We start from the raw sequence: 21,344 nt of genomic DNA, 5'->3' as shown, positions 1-21,344 counted from the left end.
TACGGTAAATGTCGATTTTCGGGGTGCACGTATGGTTGTTTCTTTTTTTACCTCAGAAATTAGAGTTTTTACACTTTAATGTTGAGGTTTAGGGCAGAAAGGAATATATTTTGAACATGCTGTCAAAATTTCAAGCCGATCCGAAGCTCCGTTTCTCTGCAATCACTGCAAAGTCACAGAAAGCAGTCACAATTTGTATTCACCTCTTTATTATTATTATTATTATTATTATTATTATTATATATGGGAAAAAACACTTTAAAGTACATAATATACAGGTAAATACAAGTAAGATTAAACCGTCCGCGTACTACAAAACAATAAAACGCTACAGCAAGGTTGAAAGATTATACTAAGAGTTGGTCAAACAATTGATTCCGAAATGAATTTTGAGATATAGAGAACAAATCTATATCCGCGCGGCACTGATTGACCTCCTCCACGGCACTTTATAATTAATTCGTAAAAAATACTTGATTTTCTAGCGATTTCTCTGACTAGTCCCCCTAAATCACACGACCTGATTGTTAAATCATTAACGCGAAGTTATGCTGTTCACCAAAATTCAAAGCAATCGATTCGCTCTGCTCTGGAAGAATCTGAAACGACCGCTGAACTGAGAATGAAGGAACCGAATATTCCATAACGAATTGAATTGTTATTCCTTGGGGACAAAAGCACCCAAGGAACAAGGATCCATGAGTCACAAGTTCAATTCCTTTGGCACATGAGAATCACACTTTCTCCAACAGGTTTCCTTAACAAACCCCACTTCGTAATCATGGAGATCAAAAAGGTGTACGTAAAAACGCGCGCCGATTTCGGGAAGCAGTGCATGTTCGACCTCACGGACCCGATCATGGACATGGAGATCCTGCCGAATCCCTCTGACATGAACCAGTACGTCACGCGATCTCACTGTCACGCCGGGATGCAGCACTCGACGCACATGGCACATCACGAGGTTAGCTCGACGTTATTTAAGGAGATTACAGGCGAGCCACTGTGGGGCGCGATCCATTCAGCCCTGATCCGAATCCCCTCTGCGCGGAAAGCTCATCCGTTGTCACCGATTTCGGCACACGATTTGTTTTCTCCTCGAAACGCTAACGGGATATATTAGACACGCTCCGAAACGCTGCTTACCTCGTGAGCTGTTTTAAATGATTGACAACGATGCTTGTAGAGACCTTAATTAATCCACTTCGGATAATGATATTTCTCCCACTGTTGGAATTAGAAACGATATGCAATGTCTCTCAAAGCAAATTAGCAGGAAAGTGGTCTTGCTAGATGATTTCACATTGCACGTTTGATATTTGCTGTTATTAATGCTGTATAATTTCAGGGAGCACTATTTTCTAAAACACTATTCTCTGTAATGTAGGAATACGTTTCAAAATTCCTATGTGTTCGGAAGCCACGGAAAAAGAGGGTCTCGGGCGACGGGACACGAACCCACGATCTTGCGGATCCTCTGCGTATCATCCAGCCGATTCACCAATTCCACCAATCTCGCACAGCGGGACAAACTGCACCTTTTTGTGTAAGAATCGTAGAACTTTTGATAGAAATAAGATAGCGGGATGAAAGTCTTTGGAGGTTAAAGCTAAGAAGTTTCAGAATAAGGGGAAAATATTGAAAAGGTATGACAAACAACTATTTTAACCTCGGAAATCTATCGAAGTTGACATTTTCGAAAATAATTGAGGTCCTTTCGTGGTTGAAGTTTCTCCTCAACTTGTTATATATCATTTCCTACAGATCTCGACGCGCTGAATTCAAATCTAGCCGCAGAGTTTGCTTTGTCCTTCAGGATCTTCTGACACAGATTTCTAATGTCGCAACTTGTTTGTCATACTTTTTCAATATTTTCCCCTTATCCTGCAACATCTTAGCTTTAACCTCCAAAACGATTCCTCCGTCAATATTATTTCTACCAAGAATTCTACGAAGTTGACACAAACAAGTGCAGTTGTCCCACTGTGCTCCGACCCACCGAGACAAAAATCCACGACGAGACAAAAATATCGTGTCTCACATGAGACTTTAATCTCATGAGACAATTATGTCATTATTTGATTACTTTCAAATTATTTTCTCATTAGTTTCACGAAATCCGACTCTCATGATACAAGTTCCATGATATACTTTCAAAAAACTCTCCTCTCGCGACTATTTCTATTATTTTTACATTTAGTTGTTGCCGAGATCTTTGCCGCATGATAGAAGAATCTCGCGTAAAATCTCACCGTGGATTCGTGCAACAATTTCCTTCCTGATACGCACAATAATTTCTGTCCCATGTTGCCGTGTGTCGTAGCTGTACATTTATCTTGGAGTATATACGACTCGATGACGGATATGTTGTTTATTATAGTTCCACCAGGTAGCTGATAGAGTTCCAGTCCGCGAATATTCGATTTCTCTCGGTGGACGTCCGCAGAGCTATCTTTTATCACTCTGGGATCTCTCTTGTTCGCTTCCCGTTGGACGGCTTCGTGGCCATTGTTTCGGCAAACGAAGCCGAACAGGGTGGTGCAAGAAAGTGGAAAAAGGCTGGAATTCGGGGTAGCCGCGTGAAGCGCGCCGGCGATTTGTGCGTTACGTTGAAAGGCAGGAGAAAAGTTTATTTATACCGGAGTCTGGGGCTCGTTCCGTGCTACAATAACAGGGGCTGCTATCAACTTGTTGAAAGCTCTCAGTCGAACGGATACGGGGCGAAGGCACGGGCCCCCATCCCTCCCCCGAAAACTTTGTTACTTGATGCATCGAGCATGCAACTTGCCGCAGGACTACGCTTTCCGCGGCATTTTGTACAGGTTTGTATACCGTTCGCGTGTTCAAGTGTCCTATCTCTTGTTCGCTCACAGATAACAGATGCTTCGACTACCATGGGCAAGCTAAAAGACTCGGAAAGGATTCCTCTGATTACGATACCGCTATCGGAACGTTTGCTAAAGTTCCGGTTCCACCTGAAAAGTAGGGTCAACTTCCCTAGATCGTACCCATTAAGGGGTCATGCTCAGTCAGGAGGGCGGAAAAAGGGTGGTCTTTGGAAATTTTTTACTCCAAAGCTGTAACTCATTTCTCAAAAAATCTTTTCTTCTTTTAAGGATTGCATCTAGTACCGTGCATCGTATTTTTTTTATTTAAAAATATTTATCAATAACTAAGTTATTGTCCATCACTCGAAGGTTCTCTAAAAATAAAGGCTTCTGCGGTGACCACTGCTGAAATAAAAAATTCAAAAGAATTTACTTATTATATTATATTATCTAGTATTTGAACGAAGGATTTTTTATCCGATGCTCAGGCAAGATTTATGATAAAAATTGAAACTTTTACTTTAAGCATCAGCCATTTTTTCCCAAATCAATATTTCGAAAAAACCTTCATTCAAATACTAGATAATATAATATAATAAGTAAATTCTTTTGAATTTTTTATTTTAGATGATCGACTTTCGAGCAGCAGTGGTCACCGCAGAAGCCCTCTTTTTTAGAGAACCTTCGAGTGATGGACAATAACTCAGTTATTGATAAATATTTTTAAATAAAAAAAATACGATACACGGTACTAGATGCAGGACTTAAAAGGAAAAAAAGATTTTTTGAGAAATGTGTTATAGCTTTTGAGTAAAAAATTTCCAAAGACCACCCTTTTTTCGGCCTCCTGACTGAGCATGCCCCCTTAAGAACAATAAATGCTTATTGCATGAAAACTAACAGGGAAAATTAGACAAAGTTAGTGGTAATTAACAGAATGAACAGTTTAATAAACTCAGACACTAAAAGACAATCAACTTTTACTCGTAAATACGAAATAGGTACACGTGGAACGAAATAGACACTTGAATTCAAATTTACCTCGCTAAAATACAGGGCACTGTTCGTTGATATAAAACCAACAAATAAACTTGAGAATAGACATAGCTTTACACAAAAATTTCTTTCGCTGATTCTTACAAATAGTAATTGTACAAAATCCTTAAGAGTCGTGTCAAAATTTTAATGAAAAGTACCCGGAAAACTTATCATTTCTATATTTCTTTCATGGAGTGACCGCGTGGTAACTCGACTTGTAAATAGCGTATGGCTAACTGTTGTTCACACTTGCTATAGCTAGGAGCGCCTGTGACTGTCTTATTTTAAAAGAAACAACGCGAGTACGCTTCAGGCAAGTTTACCCCACACAAAAATAGGTCCCCTTGGAATTCCAAATTAATTGCACGCTTGCACTTTCTACTTTCGAAAGCGCTCATTCATTGGATAAAGTGCTGTAAAATATACTTCCTATATGAGAGATGATATATTATCAAAGACCATTTACAAATTCCCCTTCCCACTGGACAGAATGAAATGGAATTTGCATGGTGTATTATTCCATCGCGCGCTCCGGCATTCGTAATGCTCTGGTATGTAGAACCCTTGAAAATAAAATCGTAAAATATGTGACGATTCAAGAGTCGAGGGATAAATGCAGGAAATGTCGCCGGTAACTCTGCTTTCGGTTACCGACAGCCTCGGCTACATTTCCATTACAAAGGGGCCGTGTAAAGCTTCGCGAAGCACGGGGATGAGTAATTTCCCGAAATTCGAAACTTTTCGAAAACCCCGCTCATAGGAAATTCATAGTTTAGAGCGTGCATGTCGGGGTGGGGGGCCGATTTATGCGAGCCGATTAATCCGCCATGCAGATGCGCAGCAAGTAATTAACCCATCATCGAGCATGCGACTCCCCAACGTGTGTCGAACCTCGATTAGTGCATCGAAGTGTGCACGCGTGAAATGTGGCTCTTTTACCCCAGTGGGGTCGTTCGAGCTCGGAAAGAAGGAGCAGGTTTGCGCGTCGATTTCGTCAGAATTTGAAAGATCGCGGAATCCCCAAAGTCTGACAGTCGATACAGGGAGTGAGGAGCGCGTAGGTGACTCAATATTGAGACCCGGTTCCGATCTGCTTCGTCACTCTCGTTCGCCACGTTTGCGCAAAGGGTCGCGCGAATTATCCTGCAAAGTTGGGCCCTCCACGAGATCTTCCTCCTGGATCGTTCTCGTTCCTACATTTCCCGCTTCCTGACGGTCGCCTGCCCCTCGGAATTCCAGGTCCAAACCAGCGGGAAGACGTCGAGGAACACTGGAATGTTTCACTTCGAGGGTGGATGGCCGAAGGAGATCAATCCCAGGGACGAGGAGACCACCACGAGGTTTCGCAGGAGGATCGAGAAGGACGACAACTGGGCACCGAAATTACGTAACTTGTTCGAGGTAAGTTGTCGCTCGGTCGATCGAGCCTGAGCCTCGACGGCTGCGAAGGGAGATGCTGGCTTTGTAATTTTCAGAACGTTTGCCTGTAGGCTGGGGATCTAAGGAGGAGGGTTGAGGGCCTTTGGGCTTGGTTAGGGGATGGAGGAAACGTGGGGTGTTTAAGTCAATAATTATTTTATTAAATGGCTGCAGTGTGTGACTGCTTTTAGTTGAGGATGTTGTTTGTAAATTTGGAAAATTTACTGGTTGGAGTTTGTTTTTTAAGTACTGCGATGTTAAAGAGGGGGATAAAGTGCTGAAGTATTTTGAAGTTATATCGGTGGCTTACAGCGGAAGATCCCGAACCAGAAAATTAAAAAAATTCTGAAACTTAGTGGATACGTAGGGGATTTCCTCCTGATTACAACGCAATGTTTTTTTGTTGCTCAAATTCACTCTAAGGGGGTGAAATTAACCCCTGAAGATTCGGCCATTATTTGATTTTATTTTGTAACACAATCTGTAAGAGATAGAAAAAAAGTTACGTCTTTTAATTAGATCTAACAAATCATAAAAGTTGCATCAACTGTTTAAACAATTAGAAAAAAGTTATAAACAGAAATATTAATAATGTTTTCTAAAATTCGTTTTCCACGTGAAATCTGAACTGGATATTTAAATAATTATGGAACAGCATAATTCATAGTTTTTTCCATACAATTTCAGCTTTTGTTGTATTGCGAAACTGTGCTCCTCGAAAATCGAAGAACTTTTGGATCCCATTGTAACCTACTTAGAGTGAATTTGGGCGGCAAAAAAAATTGCGTTGTAATCAGGAGGAAATCCCTTACATATCCACAAGGTTTCAGAATTTTTTGAATTTCCGTTTTCGGATCTTCCCTTGTTAGTGCACAAATATCGTATGCCCATTTTTAGCGTTTTCGAGAAAAGCAGATTTAAACATGCAATGGTACATAAGATTCAGAGGTATACAATAAGGAAAAATATTATTTCCGACAAATTTATGAAGTAGATATAAATGTGATTTTTATACAGCATAGAAAACTTTGTTGCATATAAAAACTCAAATTTAAAAAAAAAAGTGGACGTACAATACTTGTGCACTAAGCCACCGATCTATTCTTATATATATTTTTTTTAATATCTATTCGAAAGTTCGCTAGTTTACTTGTAATATTTTAAGATGCCTGGCATCTGATTAAATTCATGTACCAAACAGCAGTTGATTAAAGATCACGTCGAGCTAATTAGTAGCAATTGTTAGTATCGCTAGGGAATTGCGTTGGCGATTGTTAGAAACGTTAAATGAAGTTACCTTACAGGTGATGGAGCGCGGCATCCTTGAGAACAGCGCTGTAAACATTTACCAGCACTACTTCGACGACATGATAGCCACCGAGTTGGTGCAACCCCTCGGTCTCAGGTGAGCGAGCGAACGTTGAAACGTGTTAAAATTTCATTCGGTTTACACTCAGCCCGTTGGCCTTACCTCTAAACCCGTGAAAATTGCAGCAATTTTTTAATTAGCTGGAATTACTGGCTTAAACCAACTAATGACATTCTCCAACAGCGAGAATGAAATTACATTGCACGTTTCACGTTCATTCAGTCGAAATGGTCTTTTGATAAGTACGTACATAAGTGCTAATTTGAAATTTGGTAATGACTGAGAAACATTTATGTATAATACTTCACGCGTCTCGAGACAACTTCGCAGAAACACTTGAGATTTAATTACAATACCACAAATTCGTCAAAAAGTTTCCCTAATGATTCCTCGCGACGTCAGAAACCTCTAAAATAATTTATAACTCAAACGAAAATCAAAAATCCAATTCCTTGCTCCGTAAATTTCGTGTCAGAAGAAGCGAACACATGCCCGTTCCTAACTCTTTACGACATTCTCCGCCACACTTTGCAGCCACCAAAAACGTTCAGCCTTCAGAGATAAATAACTAAACAAGAAGATCTATCCAAAGCAAAAGCCAGTTAAAAAAAGTTACATTGTAGATTTATTTCCTAGAGCTACTGCCTTCAAACTTCCTTAATTCCCATCTTAAGATTCGCAGACTCCCAGTCTGTAGTAAATCATCCCCGAAAAATCAATCATAATCAGAACTATCTGGAATCAAGAGCCACAGCTTTCTATTAAACAACCTCTCGCCCCTGGAGCAAACGCTGCCACGATTTTTCCCTAGATCGTTAGCATAGAAATCGGTTCCAGGACTCTGAACTCGTACATGGACCCACAAAGACCCAAAAGGCCCGTGACCAACATCTCCTGGTCTCCGGATTCAGGTAGCAGGATCGTGGTGTCTTACTGCTTCTTGGAGTTTGGGCTGCGAGTAGACTACAGTAACACGATGTACATCTGGCAGGTCGGTAGGTAGAAGAAAAGCAATGCAACGCCCTCGCGCCTTAGCCCCCCTTCGAGGCCCCATTTTCATCGCATTAGCAAGATCGCGGGACATTTGCATCGCTTTGCATCCCTTTTGCATACAGCCCTGCGCCTGCTTGAGGGATGCTCCACTGTTCCCGAATTGCTTGGGATTGAAAGGGGCCACGGGCGGGAGGGTGGGTTTCCTAGCTTCTTCAGCCACGGATCCTCCTTCTTTCCCTTGCGCCACCTGCACACGAGAAAGAACGAAGCTCTGGTCCCCTTTCCGCACGCCGAGTGACTGTTTGGGTCGACGGTGCACGATTTGAATAATTATAGTGACACTCTGTGTGGCGGGCTGGTGAATTGATTTTGTGAATGAGGTTCTGTGTGATCGAGGCCTTTGCGTTCACTAAGTAGAATGATAGAGAAATATAAAAACCTAATAATTAAAAGTAAACTGACTTCAATTAGCTTCGAGATATCACTCGCTAAGTCTACTTTATCTTCACATTTTGTAGAATTAATTAGCAAAGGTACTATGCAGAATATTACATCTCGATTCATTTACGAGTGTCCAGAAATTTTGAAGAATACAGTGGAGTCACTTCACAACTTTTTACGCAGCAACGCAGTCAAATACTTTTAAAAAAGACAGCCAAGATAGTTCGATCGATTAATGCGAGGTCTTCGATCAAGGGCACGCGCTCCTCGAGGGCAGAGCACGCGATCATTGAATGCAAACGAGTCAATGAAAATCCCGGCGACGCGTGGCCCTTTTTCTCGTTTAAGCCGGATTAAGCGACCCGTTGGTTATTTTGCGCGCAGACAATCCCAACGAGCCTTACATGGCGCTCGAGCCTTTTTGTCCGTGCGTGGTCTGCGAGTTTAATCCCCGTGATCCTTCCGTCCTCGCCAGCGGCCTTATGACTGGCCAAGTCTGCAACTGGGATCTCAGGACTGGCACGACCCCCGTTCAATTCTCTCATCTGCAATTCAGCCACAGGTAAGCGAGGCAGAGACGTGTTCAGTCACTCGCCCGTCAGACTTTGTTCCAACAAACTTGGGCTCCTCTTCTCATGTTTGCATCGCAGACGCCTGCTTCAGAGCCTTCCCAGCTTCACAGTCTGCTAAATTTTTACTCCTTCTTTAACATAAAGCACGTTAGGCTCGAGCCCTTCTGTATCGCTCACTGTGCTTTCGGCGAGGGGATTTTGATGCCTTAGAAAGTGTTTTTTTTTTTAATGTTTGCGTGAGTAGCATGGTTCGTGATGGATGGAACAGAGATTGGGATATTCCTAGATAAATTGTATCGGGTTTCTCATAACGGGGAGTTAATTAGCGTCTTGGGGAGCAATTAGGCTTCTAGATGTAAGGTTTGATCCTTGAAAGTTACCAGCAGTTCTTAGTGAAGCTGGGATTGAATATCCTGGTAATCCAGCTTCATAAAGTTGATCTTTTGTTAGCAGAGAACAAACATGCCATGTATAAATTTCTTCCTCCTCCTGTGCATTGAAGTCCACTTTTGACCATCCACTCAAACCCCATCAACACTATGATATCAAAGCACATTTCGAGGGAAAGTTGAATCGCATCCAGACAGAAACTGTGAAGTACATATAAAGATATAACAGCAACCCTCAAATATCCGAAACCAACATAGAAATATTCAACTATCCCCTCCCTTACAACCCATCCCTTCGTCTTCCAATAATCACGTGGTAGGATTAAGTCGCGCCTCCTCTGCCCACTGAACCCAGAGAAGCCATTATTCCCCAGGGACTACGCGAACGGAGTGAAGTGGCTGCCAACGAAGAGCAACACAGAGTTCTTTTCCACATCGTCGGACGGTCGAGCGATGTGGTGGGACACGAGGTGGCTTCAGCAGCCAACAGAAATCCTCATGTTCGACCTGGAGAATCCCAACGAGCCACGCATAGGCAGGGCGATCGGCGTATCCTGCCTGAACTTTGGCCCGATGGTGGGCACGAAGTTCATGTTCGGCATGGACAATGGTGTGATCCTGACAGGCTCCAGGAGAGCGAAGACGAACGCGGAGAAGCTGGCAGTGAAATTCCCGGCGCATTACGGGCCGGTGCTGTCTGTCGATTGTAACGTCTTCAATCCATCCGTATTCCTATCCGTCGGCGACTGGACGGCCCGGGTCTGGGCGGAGGACACCAGGGAAGGGAACTTAGTTTCCACGGTGTATGTTAGTTCTGGCGCACGGTATCGTGCGTGGAGATGTTTGACTTTGACGCGCTAACTATGATGGAGGGTTGCGCGACAACTTTTGGAACTGGGGCAGAGTCTAGCTCCTCCCCGGACGGGGAGAAAGTAAATCGCCGGGGGGTAGGATGAAATTAATTTAATGGGGCGGCAGGTGGGAGTGATCCACCTGTTCCATCCAAACGCCTTATATAACTGGTTGCAAGCAGTTGTTTGCTGCGGATGAATGTTTAAAGGGAATCTGGTAAATGGATGACTGGTAGGGCGAAGGCAGAGCGACCCACGCTCTCCCGAAGTATACCATTGGTCACCAGTATTATTTAGAAGCAAATATTCAGAGAGAGCATGAAGAATAGGTTTCGAACAATCCTCGTTGCGGTACCAGGCCGTCATATTTAATTGATTATAGCTGTCCTCGATCCAAAACTTTGTGTACTCGGCTCTAACTGCTGTTGAACTTTGGCTGGGGCGTACAAACGTTTGACTGCCAAAGATAGTAAGCTGAATTTATCGTTCGGTGGTAACCTTTCCTGTTGTTTACAGTTTCGCAACGAGGTGATCTAGTGGTGGCAAGACTGCAGTCACGTGTTTAATTGGACAGAATGCGTGCGAATTACATTAGGCTTTCTGACATTTCCCTTTGGTTGTGGATTAAATACACATTTTTATCCCTGTCAAGTCACTATTCTCCCTAATACACTGCAACACCTAGCATACTGACTTCATCGAATCCTTGTATCGTCAGATTTTTGCTAGAGTATCCAACTGGAGGCTGCTGGAACAAGGCAAGGCAGTCAGTCTTCTACGTGATCACTGCTTCTGGACGCCTGATAGCCTGGGACCTGATTCAGAGCCTACACCAGCCTATTCTTACGCTGCAGCTGTGCGACGAGAGCCTCACCACCTTGGCACCGTACGACGAGGGGACCTACTTTGCCATTGGCAATTCCGCCGGCAAGGTATTCCTCGTCGAGTCGATGGAATTCCTTCAATCGTTCGAAAGAAAGGACAGAGGCGTCCTTTCAGAGGTAAATGAGCGTGAAATAAACGCCCCCTTCTTTCGCTGTTACGCGCTCGAGCGTGTCGGGCTTCTTTCCTTCGCCTCCCCAGCCTCTCAGTGTTTTATTAGAGTTTTTAGTGGATCCTTGCCCCGCTGGATGCTGGCTGTTAATTTAATATCGAATTTTTTTAAGGAACGGAGAAAGAGCTTTTCCTTGAAAAATTAGTAGGTCAGAGCTGTTGTCCGATTCTGTGATAAGTGGTGCGAATGAAATACTCTGTTGGAGTAGATTTATATATAATTTAGGCAGAAAGGTGATTGCATAGTTTAATTATATTTCAGACGCTACAACTCTGAATTAACGTTTTGAATACTTTTTAAATATTTATACACAGCCACTCATTAAATATTTACGCAAGCTTCTAAAGCTGACATAAAACTAAGTTGAAATATAAATCTACTGTCACTCACTACACCGATATTTACTCACATTTAAACAAAATATCACTTGACCTTTTTCATAGTCAGATATACAGAAAAATAGGAAATAATAAAGACTACAAAATCCGCAGAATTTTTCAACCATTCCAATAATTCAACAGACTTTTCAAAGCGAACGGAGCCCCTCGGGGATAGTTCACCATCGAACATTAGCCTCTCCGTGAATTAATCCCACCCTGCTTTCAGTATTTGGAAAGGTGCTCGAAGTTAGCGAAGGCGGTGGACGTGCGTTTGCGAGAGCTCAAATTAGTGCACAAAATCAGCGCGGAGAAAAAAGAAGAGGCTGCATCCGCGGCGAGACATAGACACAAGCAGAAGCCGAAGAAAAAGTCCGCGTTCGAGATAAGCGACAGGGACATCGACTCGAAAGTCAGCAGAGACCGGGGGAAAACCGGCGTGCAAGAGAAAAAGAAAGTTCGGGACGACTTACCCGACCTGGCTGACGCTGAACAGAAATATTTCGAGATCGTTGAACAGGTAAGGGGCTGTGGGGTCGATGTTCGTTACCCTAGCCCGCACGAAGGGGACCAATCACTGCCAAATTTCGCGTCTCAGAGCTGCTTGCCCTTAGAGGCTGCTCCGAGGCTCCTAGGTCTGATTTTCGGCAGATGTTTTCTGGGATGATGCGTAATATGTTGGATTTTGAATATGGAGTCAAGATGGCGAAAGTAGAGAAGTGAAAGGAATGATCTTAGACTTGAAAGCGTGAGGAAGAATGAGGGAAATTTAGAAACTGATAATTTAGCAAGAATTGCATTACTTTTGAAGTATTCTCTTTACTTTCGTATGCATTCCGTACCTACGTGAAATTTAATATTTCTTACATTTGTGCCGGTGATTATGAAAGTGGTGTAAGTCACGTATTTTTTGCTTCAAGATATGCATTTAGACTGTTGCGTTTGGGCGTAATTTTTTAGAACAAAAGCAAATTGTATTTTCAAATTCTTTGCCACTAACAACTTTACCATTTTTGGTAATGTTTACCACTATTTCTCCAATTTTTTCTTATATTCTCAGTATAATTAAGTATATTTCGCGTTTCTTTTTTTTCTGTTCTCGTCCCCGCATTTAAGGTTACCACTTTGCAACAGTTCTTTCACAATATTCAAATATAAATCAATCTAACGTGAAATAAGAGAAATCTATTTTTTTCTGGTTTCCTGACTTACACCACTTTCTTAATCACCGGCTCATCTATCATTTCAGAACTTCCGTTCCCCTTTCTATTCGAACTTCCTGGTACAACCATTACACTGTCCCACATTCCTCGCATAAAATCTATATCCCGAAGCTAACCACGATCGACCATTCAGGAGCTACACATGTACGAGGCCGAGGCTGAGCCAGCCATCTGCCCAAAACGCCAGACGTACGGTCCGTCGAAGAAGCAGGATCGAAAACGAAAGAAGTCGCAGCACGCGCCAGTCGGCGGCCACCCGAAGCAAGACCGCAGGAGGAGTAGCCGAGGGAAGAAGATTTCAGAGGAGGCAGCGGAAGACCCCAGAAAGAAGCAGCTGGTGAAACGACTTAGCAAGCTCTCGAAGCTTGCGCTGAAAGCGGTTGCTTCTATGCCGGTAGAAGAGGAGGGCTACGATAGCAGAATGATAACAGAGGAGCCTGGGAGGAGGATCAAACGCAAGCAGAAGGTGTTGTTCGTGTTACCTAAACCCTGCAAGAGCGAGGTCTGCCAGCCGAAGGTCTGCTGCTGGAGGGACAGCAGGCGAAAGAAGGGAAAGAAGAGGCGGAGTGGGAACGTGTCTGTCAGCGTCTCTGTGACCGGGCTGATGGATACCTCGTCGCTGAGGTTGCCGAAGACGCGCCGTGGTAGCAGGAGAAGCCTCATTCTCAGGGAAATGCTAGACCCGCCTTCCGTGCTGGTGCACGAAGTCGAGAGGGCCAAGCGAGAACTCAAGGAAGCTATACCGCCGAGAGACAGACCGATAAGGCGCATCGATAGGACACCGGTCTGCAGGTGAGAGAACGTGGGGTAAATGAGGAGATGTCTGGTTGAATCTGCTGCGCGGAATACTGACAGTAATTGCGCGAATGAAATGGGGCTAATATAGTTTAAAATGTTAGAGGCTTCTGCTGCGTTGTACACAACATGAGAGATATTCTTTTAAATATGTAGTTAGCAGAGCTATCCCTTTCAACTCCATTTTTTACCACACTCGTATAACGTTAGCGTAATCCCTTTTTGATCCACCTGCGGCATTATCAGATTGAATTACCTGCTGAGGGATTCTCTGCATTATGCCAAGCATGGTATATTATAACGTACCACATCTTGTACAATGAATCCGTCCATCGTACACGAGTGAAATACAAATTGGGATATTCGCGTTGGAATATAAATAACGAATTCATCTGTAATATTAAATGAGAACAATCATGAGCTTCTAACAAGAAAACTTTTCCAACCCAAAATCGGAGTACGCAAGGAGCAATTGTTTTTGAAGGTGTGAAATCAGCCCTCAGCTATTTTTCTTTTGGTAGTGTGATGGAGTATAAAAACTGAAGGATTCTTATATTTAAAGTCCCGTTCTATCTCCCATTGTTACAAGGTTAAATTTAAGGGACGAAAAGATAACTTTAAGGGCTGATTTCACTCCTTCGAAGTGAATGTCCGCAGATATGAAAAATTGCTCCTCGCTCCAAAATCAGAATTTTCGAGTTGGGACCGTTTCCTTGCAATCGACACACCTGCCATCGATTGTTTCTCTTTTCTGAAAAAAAAAACAGGCTGAAAAAGAGCAGTCGGAAGCGAACACTGCACAGATTCAAGGGCATCCAAAAGAAGGAGTCAGTGGACGAGGACGCGAAGACAGAGGAGCCGATCGATGGTGAAGGACGAAGAAAGGAGATAGTTATCGTGGACCCTTGCAGCCCTAAGAAGACGAAGGACATCGCCGAGGAGTTCTCCAAGATCCTGGATATCCCCGTGCCGGAATCGATCGAGGAGGAAGTTGAGGGCAGGACTTACTTCGAGGAACCCGAAGCAGCTCGCGGCAGAGCTTATCCACGAATTTCGGAGTTTCAGTCGGGCGAGTGACGACCGAGCGATAGCACTCGCCTCGAGTTTCCGCTACTTGGGCTCCAGCGAACGTACGGATGGAAGGGACGATAAGTGTCGAGGGATGCCACGATTTTTCCACCACATTGTCGCCATTTGATTACGATAATCACTGCAGTTCTGGTCACCGAGGCTTTCGAAGCGTAGGGTGCAAAGGGCCCAATTACTGACACCTAACCAATTACTGTCACCTTAAACTATTTTACTTAAAATAACGAATAAATTAACGTTGTAAAGTCATACACAAAAAAAAAATATGTAATTCAACCTATAATCTATGCTATAGATTATATACTATAGTTTATTTATTCGTTATTTTAAGTAAAATAACTTAAGGTGATAGTAGTTGGTTAGGTGTCAGTAATTGGGTCCTTTACCCTAGTAATGAGAAGAAGCCGCGGTTTTAGACTTAGTTCTATAATAAGTTGTAGATTTAGCATTTCAGACGGTAGATGATGTGGGATTAGACATCGAGTGTATGGTACTTTCTCAATAAATTGTATGATTCTTAAATATTCTCTGTGACGTAGGGGAGACAGGGAAAATGAGAGCCAGTGGAGTCAATATCGTTTTAACAATATTATAAATCGAACGACAACATATTTCCTCCCGAAGGTATCCATCCCCCCAACAATGATGCTGGACATTTGTTTGTCTCGCTAGTCGTGTTCGTACCGATGACAGAGAACGTTGTTTGTTCTGCACGTATTTCCTGTTACTTCTCGAAAATATCCATGGAAATAGTAAAAAACCTTTGTCTATTATATTTTCTTTAGGCCTTATTTGAAAGATCCATAGTTAATGGCTTCGTTATGATAACTTCAATTTTGTGTTTATTTCAAATGTTATTCTGCTATTTTTACAGAAATAAAATAATACTCATGGGGGTAATGAGAGTCAAGTGGCTCCGTATCCCACGAAAACTTTGAATAGTGACAGCTTTTTTTCCTACAGATGCCAAGAACTTGGAAACAGTTGGCACAGGTTGTGACACACCAAATAAGTACTTACACGTGTGATCGCTGTAAGTGTATCCACTTAATTAGAATTCGTTAAACATTAATCAAATCATTAAATTTGATGGTTGTACGGATATTATGGATCTCCAAGAATTGCTATATTTTTAGTATTAGATGAACAGATTTTAATTTTGTTTCGAGCTTCATAATTTTCTGCGTTCTGACTTGTTTAGTCCTCATTACCCCAACCTGCGGGCAATGCGGGCCAAAACAACTTTTTCAAGAAAATGTTATAGTCTATTTTGAGTTGGTGGCACGTGAAAAAGGTGACTCTTATATCACAGTTTATTACTTGTTTAAAGAATTGCCAAGGGGTCTAATAAATATTTCAACCGATTGATTAAACATCCTGACTTTTCGTTAACTGCCTCGCATTTCCCCCGTCTCCCCTAATGTAACCTCCTTGCTTGGTGCACAATTCAGTGATGAGCAACCGCAGTGAGCCAAAAGTGGAAACCTAATACTCTACGCGGGCCGCAATATTAAACACTTAAATATACTAATCAGAGAATTTTAATTTATGGGGTGAATTTGTTATTTCCGACATGGATTTACAATTGAAACAATTGCGGACCGCAGGTCTGTGACTAGATTGCTCACCACTATTATACATGAAGGGCAGACTAAATAACCTCAACACCAAGTAGCAACGAAAGCACTATTGATCAAGGTCTGAATCACAGAAATTCTTCTGAATACTTCAGGCCAACAAAGAAGCCCACTGTGTCCAGTCGTGTATTTGTTGAGAAGCAGAAAATCGAGAAGCTTGAAGTCAGCGAATTACTTTGTAAAGTTGCTAGCGAGCGGAGAAAAAGTAGCCAGCTCGCAGAAACAGTCGATTCCCATTTTACAGGAGTTTGTTGAAGCAAAAAGGATGCTGGTAGAGTTCCAGAACCGTGGCATGATAAATTCAGGCAGGGGATGGCTGACAATCAAGGTGGGTTCCGGGCAGCAGTGCTGGAAGACATTTCCTGGAATCGTTCGCGACGGTGTCCAGAGCCACTTCTGGAATTCCAGGGTAACTTGTGCGAAACGACCAGCGTATTCGTGTGCAGCGATAAGTTGCACCGTTGCCCACGGATGGAACAGCACAATCGAAAAAGCTCTGGGTTCATATTGCGTTCTACTTTTTGTGGATTGAAAGGAGTAAGATTCTCTGTAATTGTTGCTTTAAAAGGAATTCCTGATACACTTGCGTGTGAATTTTGCCCCGTGGGAATGTTTGGGCGGGCAGAATTTCCAGCGACGTAATTACCGAGGAACCGAGGTAAGCATCGCGTAACTGAGTAATTTGGTAATTGAGCAATTCTGAATTTGGTAACTCGGTACCTTGGTAATTCAATAAGTCGGTAATTGAATAGCTCGGTGATTCAATGCCGCGGCGGTTCAGTAATCCAAGATCGCTAAGAATTCGACGAATATCGCTCAAAGCAACCGCAGCTTTTTGCCCTCCTCTCTGTAAACAGTTTCCCTCGGAACAGTCATCGATTACCGTTCCCTTCGAGGGCGATTAAGTTCAAGGAAAATCGCCCGGAGGATCGGCTTCCCTCGTGCACGAGAAAGAGAAGTGGCGCGGAAGAGGCATGGGGAGAATTTTCAAATTACGAGCGGAAAACGCGAGAAGAGAGGAGCGCCCCGTGGCACAGATTCCGCCACGGGGAGGGGGAGGAAGAAACGTGGAAAGAAGAGGTGGAAAGAAGGTCGCGAATGGGGTATACGAGGTCTGGGAAGCGTTTGGCGGAAATCCAAATTCCCCGACGAATTCACGGTCGTTTTCTGTGAACGAGCCTTTCCCTCGAGGAGCGCGGTAATCACCAAGTGCCACTGCACTGAGAATATCCAATTCGAAAACCACTCTAAACGGCTGTAATCGATTCTATACGGCTCGATTAAGGTCGCGATTGATTCTGATACAATTTGAAAGTCTCATTATCCCCGGAACCATTGAAACAAAAAATTCGAAATTGGCTAACTCAACTTGCTGGAGAATTCAAAATATAATGCGAGTGTTCGGGTGGGAAGCTCGGTAAGTTCGCCTGGATAGTTGAGTGCGTTCGGTTAGAGAACTCAATGGATTCTTGGGAAGGAGCAGGTGTTCTGAAAGTCCAATTGATTCTGTTCTAGGGCGACGTAGGTACAGCTCCCTTGAACGATCGAATATCGCGCCACTAAATCGAACAGAGCCCTTGAATATTTCGCGATCGCGAGCCGATTTACGACTTTCCAGGTAATTCAATGCCGCTTAATAAATAATGGCTGTCTAATGCGCAGGCGAACGAATGCGCGCTCGAGCGCGTGATATCAATTCGCTGGATTAAACGGCGAATTGGCCATTGTAATCCGCGACTATCTGGTTCAGTAGGCGGGCCAGTGCAGCTGGGTATCGATTGTGTTCATTGTAGCCATGTACCTATGAAGAAGAGTTTCGGAACAACGCTTAAATAGTAATCACAAACCGGTGCAGCGAATAATAAAATTAGAAGACTCATTAAAGTAGGTTTCCCTATACGCGACTGGACGCAACGTTAAGAAATTCAAAGTTGATTTTCTCGAAAATGAAGCGTGATATGAAAAAATTTTATTCCTTTTTCTTGGTTCATTTATTTGTTGTAAATCGAAAAGAAACAGTAACTTTTTTTGATATCGCACTTCATTTTCGAGAAAATCGACTTTGAATTCCTGGACGCTGCGCCCAGACGCGTATAAGAAAACATACCTTTAACTTTGTAATCGTAACTTTTCGAGTCTCGTTTCAAAATCGAAGTTCTGAAGGATAACAAATCGATCGTAGGAAATATTGAAAGAGCGTTACCTGCTCCGTCCAATACTTTGCTCAATTTTCATTTCGTTTATATTTGGTTTCAAATTACACTGTATTCAGAATTCTCCTTATTAATAGAAACATAATTAATTAATTAAAACACATCGTGTTCAGAAGGAAAAATGATTCGGTATCCAGTTTTCTATTTACTATCAACTTGGAGAAGTTTTCTATTACATTGCCTGTATTTTTTCAAACCTACTTTTTAATTACTTTCGAATTCATTGACACTCGCAACAAGATCAGTCCGTCAGGACCAAACTATCGCTAAAAAACGAGCGGCTTTTCCGCCTCAGCGCTTCAATATGCAATTACCAAGGGCAAATTACAGTATCCAGCGAGCCTCGACCAACGATCTCAAACAAGAATGCAACGATTTATCTGCCCACGAGAACGAGTACTCCCCTTCGAGAATGTCTCGTAGGCGTTAAAAATCCTGCACAGTAAATTATGCAAATCGCGAGCCTGTACGGGGGTCCTCGTTCAAGATGCGCATCGATCCTAGTCGTCGTTTTAAAAGTCGTTTATGACACTAGCGCCCGTTTGCACGTGATCGAGACCAACGTGGCGAAACGAATTAAACTATCCCAGGCGTTATTCCATTGGGATATCGAGTGGTCCTCGAGCAATCCGAGAAAAATCAGGCGTTCCCTTCAACTCCATCGATCTGATTCCACACGGAATCGATAGCCCGGCGGGTTTACTCACTGTCGCTGAGAGTATTGGGAACCTTCCCGATCGTCCACGACGAATCGATGAAATATTGAAAAACTGCCCGGGCCCTTCCGCCAGCAATCCGATTAGCTTCGTTTCGAAGAATTTCGCGGAACAGCGGTTTTAAGCTGCAGAAAGCAGACTAATTTCCTCGGCGAGGCGGGCGAGGGAACGGAAGTTGCTTTAAATTCTTAATGAGACGGGTCTGTGTTAGCGGAGATTCCGCTCCAGTCCGTAGGGCCAAGTTTGCGCGAGTTATCGAGGCACTTTGATGGAAAAAGTGCAGGCGGAGTCGGCCGCGTCGGGTGTTAAGACGGTTAAATTAGAAACGCCTAATTTCAGATTTATAATTTCGTCTGAGAATAGTTGATGATCTTCTTTTTCCAGCGTCTTGGTAACCGCGGCTTTTCGATTCGAGAATTTACTTTGGCTGGAATGTAATTCGGAGGAGCATCTGCTGGAAACGCTGAAGGAATTTCAGAAAAGCTGGAGATCTCGAGTTATTGGCGGAGGAATGCTGACTTAAGGGGACCTTCCGGTCTAGAGCCCAAAAAATATAGGTGATTTTTAGGAATTAATTCAAGGAAAACTACTACGTATAATTTAATGGGACTTTTTGCATTGTATTAAGGATGTCTTAAGTTATAGAAATATATTTTTTGTTTTATAATTAATCATTGCAGACGGCACTGGGGAGTCGTTAAAGTCAAGGCGTCAAAAAAATCATCCAAATCGGTGGGACCTATATCTCCTACGTTATTATCCGATTAGACTGAAACTTTTTTTATTTTGAAGAATATACTTCTGGCTAGGGGGGAAACCAGAAAAAATTACAAACATAACATTTTTTTAGAAAATAACGACACTTGAAGTTTGAAATCACTTTTTCCCTATATTTGTCACCCTTTCAACGGCTTCGAAAATTATATATTTTCAATATTTTGTATTTTTTCTGGTATCTCCCCTAGCCAGAAGTATATTCTTCAAATTACAAAAAGTTTCAGTCGAATCGGCTAATAACTTTTGGAAATACAGGTCCCACCGTTTTGAGAACACTGTTTCGAGAAAAACGCGTTTAAAGTTTTACGTGGGCGCCGAGTAGTCGGTTGTTGCCCATGCATTTGTCGCTACTCAAATGCCTATAACTTCGAGAATTTTACGAATTTTAACAAATCCTTCTAAACACGTATTCCTAAAATGTTGAACATTCGAAAAATGAAATAAAAAATCGACTTTCACACCGGAACCTCCCCTTAAGAATGAAATATCTTTTCTGTTTACTGTATGAGAAGTTGAGAGGGAAATGTAGGGCTTCATTCGGAATCAATGTAACGTGCAGCAGGCTGTTTTAATTTTTTTTTAAAGCTTAGAACTGTTTTATCATTAATCGAGAAATATTATTCTAAGATGGAATAATTGTTGCATAGGTTCCTATCTGCACCGAGTGCTTATCTTTTTCACCGCCAACGGTTCCATTAACGCGATTCGCAATTCTTCGCGAGCAGGTGCGCGAGAAACATTGCGGCTCCGTGTTATGCAAATTACCGAGGCGCAGGACACGACATTAAACCGGGCAATGACGAATGACGGCGATTTAAAGCCGATAGTGGCACCTTCCGATACTTGTTCGCGTGTAATGACAGGTATGCGAGGCAGCGAAGAGAGAAAAAGAGATTCACGCGGGCTCGTCGAGGAATAATCTCGCGAACGTGTCGGCTGGCGGACACCTTCGAAGCCTTCAATTAAGACATTAAACGGTGGGCGTGTCGATTTATTTATGGCTGTAAGAAGATTGTCTGAGTTAGCAGGAATGGGAAAATAATTAAACTGTGATTATTGGCGGATCGATGTCGAAAGAATGTAGAGTTTAATCGAATGAAAGTTCGACGACAGGAACATGTGTTATTCGTTCTACGTGTACAGAATTCTGTTCACTGAATTATTACTAGGTAGAAGCACTTGCAGAAGATATTTGAAACGTATATGCACATTGCCAGAGGAGTTTATGCTTCTGGCTAGTGATCGTATGATTTTATTATACTGTTTCTGTCTGCTACTCAAGATTCTCAAAGAACTGCACTTCTCTATGAATCTCTAACCATTAAGAATCGCAATCATTCGGTGTCTCCACATTTCAGAAACTAGAATAGAACAAATATCAAGATTGCTTTCAAACTCCCTCAATCTTCATCTCAACACAACCACGCTAAAATAAAAAGACACCTATTTCTAATTTTTCGGTCCTCCAAAACATATCCAGAAACCAAACAAGTAGGTCGCGAGCACCACCTACTCTTATGAAATTCTAGGGACGATGCCACGGCTTAAATATGCAAACGTACC

The 21,344-nt window shown here is 42.7% G+C and overlaps 3 protein-coding genes across 4 annotated transcripts in view; 2 read left to right on the top strand and 1 right to left on the bottom strand.

The window, feature by feature from the left end:
- The window catches only part of LOC143375338 (furin-like protease 1), a 305,117-nt gene that overhangs the window by 93,233 nt on the left and 190,540 nt on the right, over positions 1–21,344 (bottom strand). The window lies entirely within an intron of this gene.
- Positions 782–11,998, top strand: LOC143375361 (dynein axonemal intermediate chain 2-like). The gene is made up of 8 exons (XM_076824365.1): positions 782–964; positions 5,106–5,267; positions 6,590–6,690; positions 7,492–7,649; positions 8,473–8,650; positions 9,424–9,860; positions 10,630–10,901; positions 11,561–11,998. Exons 1-8 carry the CDS (start codon positions 782–784, stop codon positions 11,996–11,998), a joined length of 1,929 nt encoding a protein of 642 aa, XP_076680480.1.
- On the top strand, positions 12,520–14,601 carry LOC143375343 (uncharacterized). The gene is made up of 2 exons (XM_076824343.1): positions 12,520–13,346; positions 14,117–14,601. Exons 1-2 carry the CDS (start codon positions 12,697–12,699, stop codon positions 14,424–14,426), a joined length of 960 nt encoding a protein of 319 aa, XP_076680458.1. The 5' UTR covers positions 12,520–12,696; the 3' UTR covers positions 14,427–14,601.

The sequence above is a fragment of the Andrena cerasifolii genome, chromosome 12 (assembly GCF_050908995.1).
Source record: "Andrena cerasifolii isolate SP2316 chromosome 12, iyAndCera1_principal, whole genome shotgun sequence".
Lineage (NCBI taxonomy): Eukaryota > Metazoa > Arthropoda > Insecta > Hymenoptera > Andrenidae > Andrena > Andrena cerasifolii.
The sequence above is the reverse complement of the archived record's forward strand: the minus strand, read 5'-3'. Positions and strand labels throughout refer to the sequence as shown.

Coding starts and splice junctions, on each gene's coding strand:
- LOC143375361 (XM_076824365.1), top strand. CDS start 782: ATGGAGATCAAAAAGGTGTACGTAAAAACGCGCGCCGATTTCGGGAAG. Junction 5,268..6,589: donor AATTACGTAACTTGTTCGAG/GTAAGTTGTCGC, acceptor GTTACCTTACAG/GTGATGGAGCGCGGCATCCT. Junction 7,650..8,472: donor GATGTACATCTGGCAGGTCG/GTAGGTAGAAGA, acceptor TTTTGCGCGCAG/ACAATCCCAACGAGCCTTAC.
- LOC143375343 (XM_076824343.1), top strand. CDS start 12,697: ATGTACGAGGCCGAGGCTGAGCCAGCCATCTGCCCAAAACGCCAGACG. Junction 13,347..14,116: donor GATAGGACACCGGTCTGCAG/GTGAGAGAACGT, acceptor AAAAAAAAACAG/GCTGAAAAAGAGCAGTCGGA.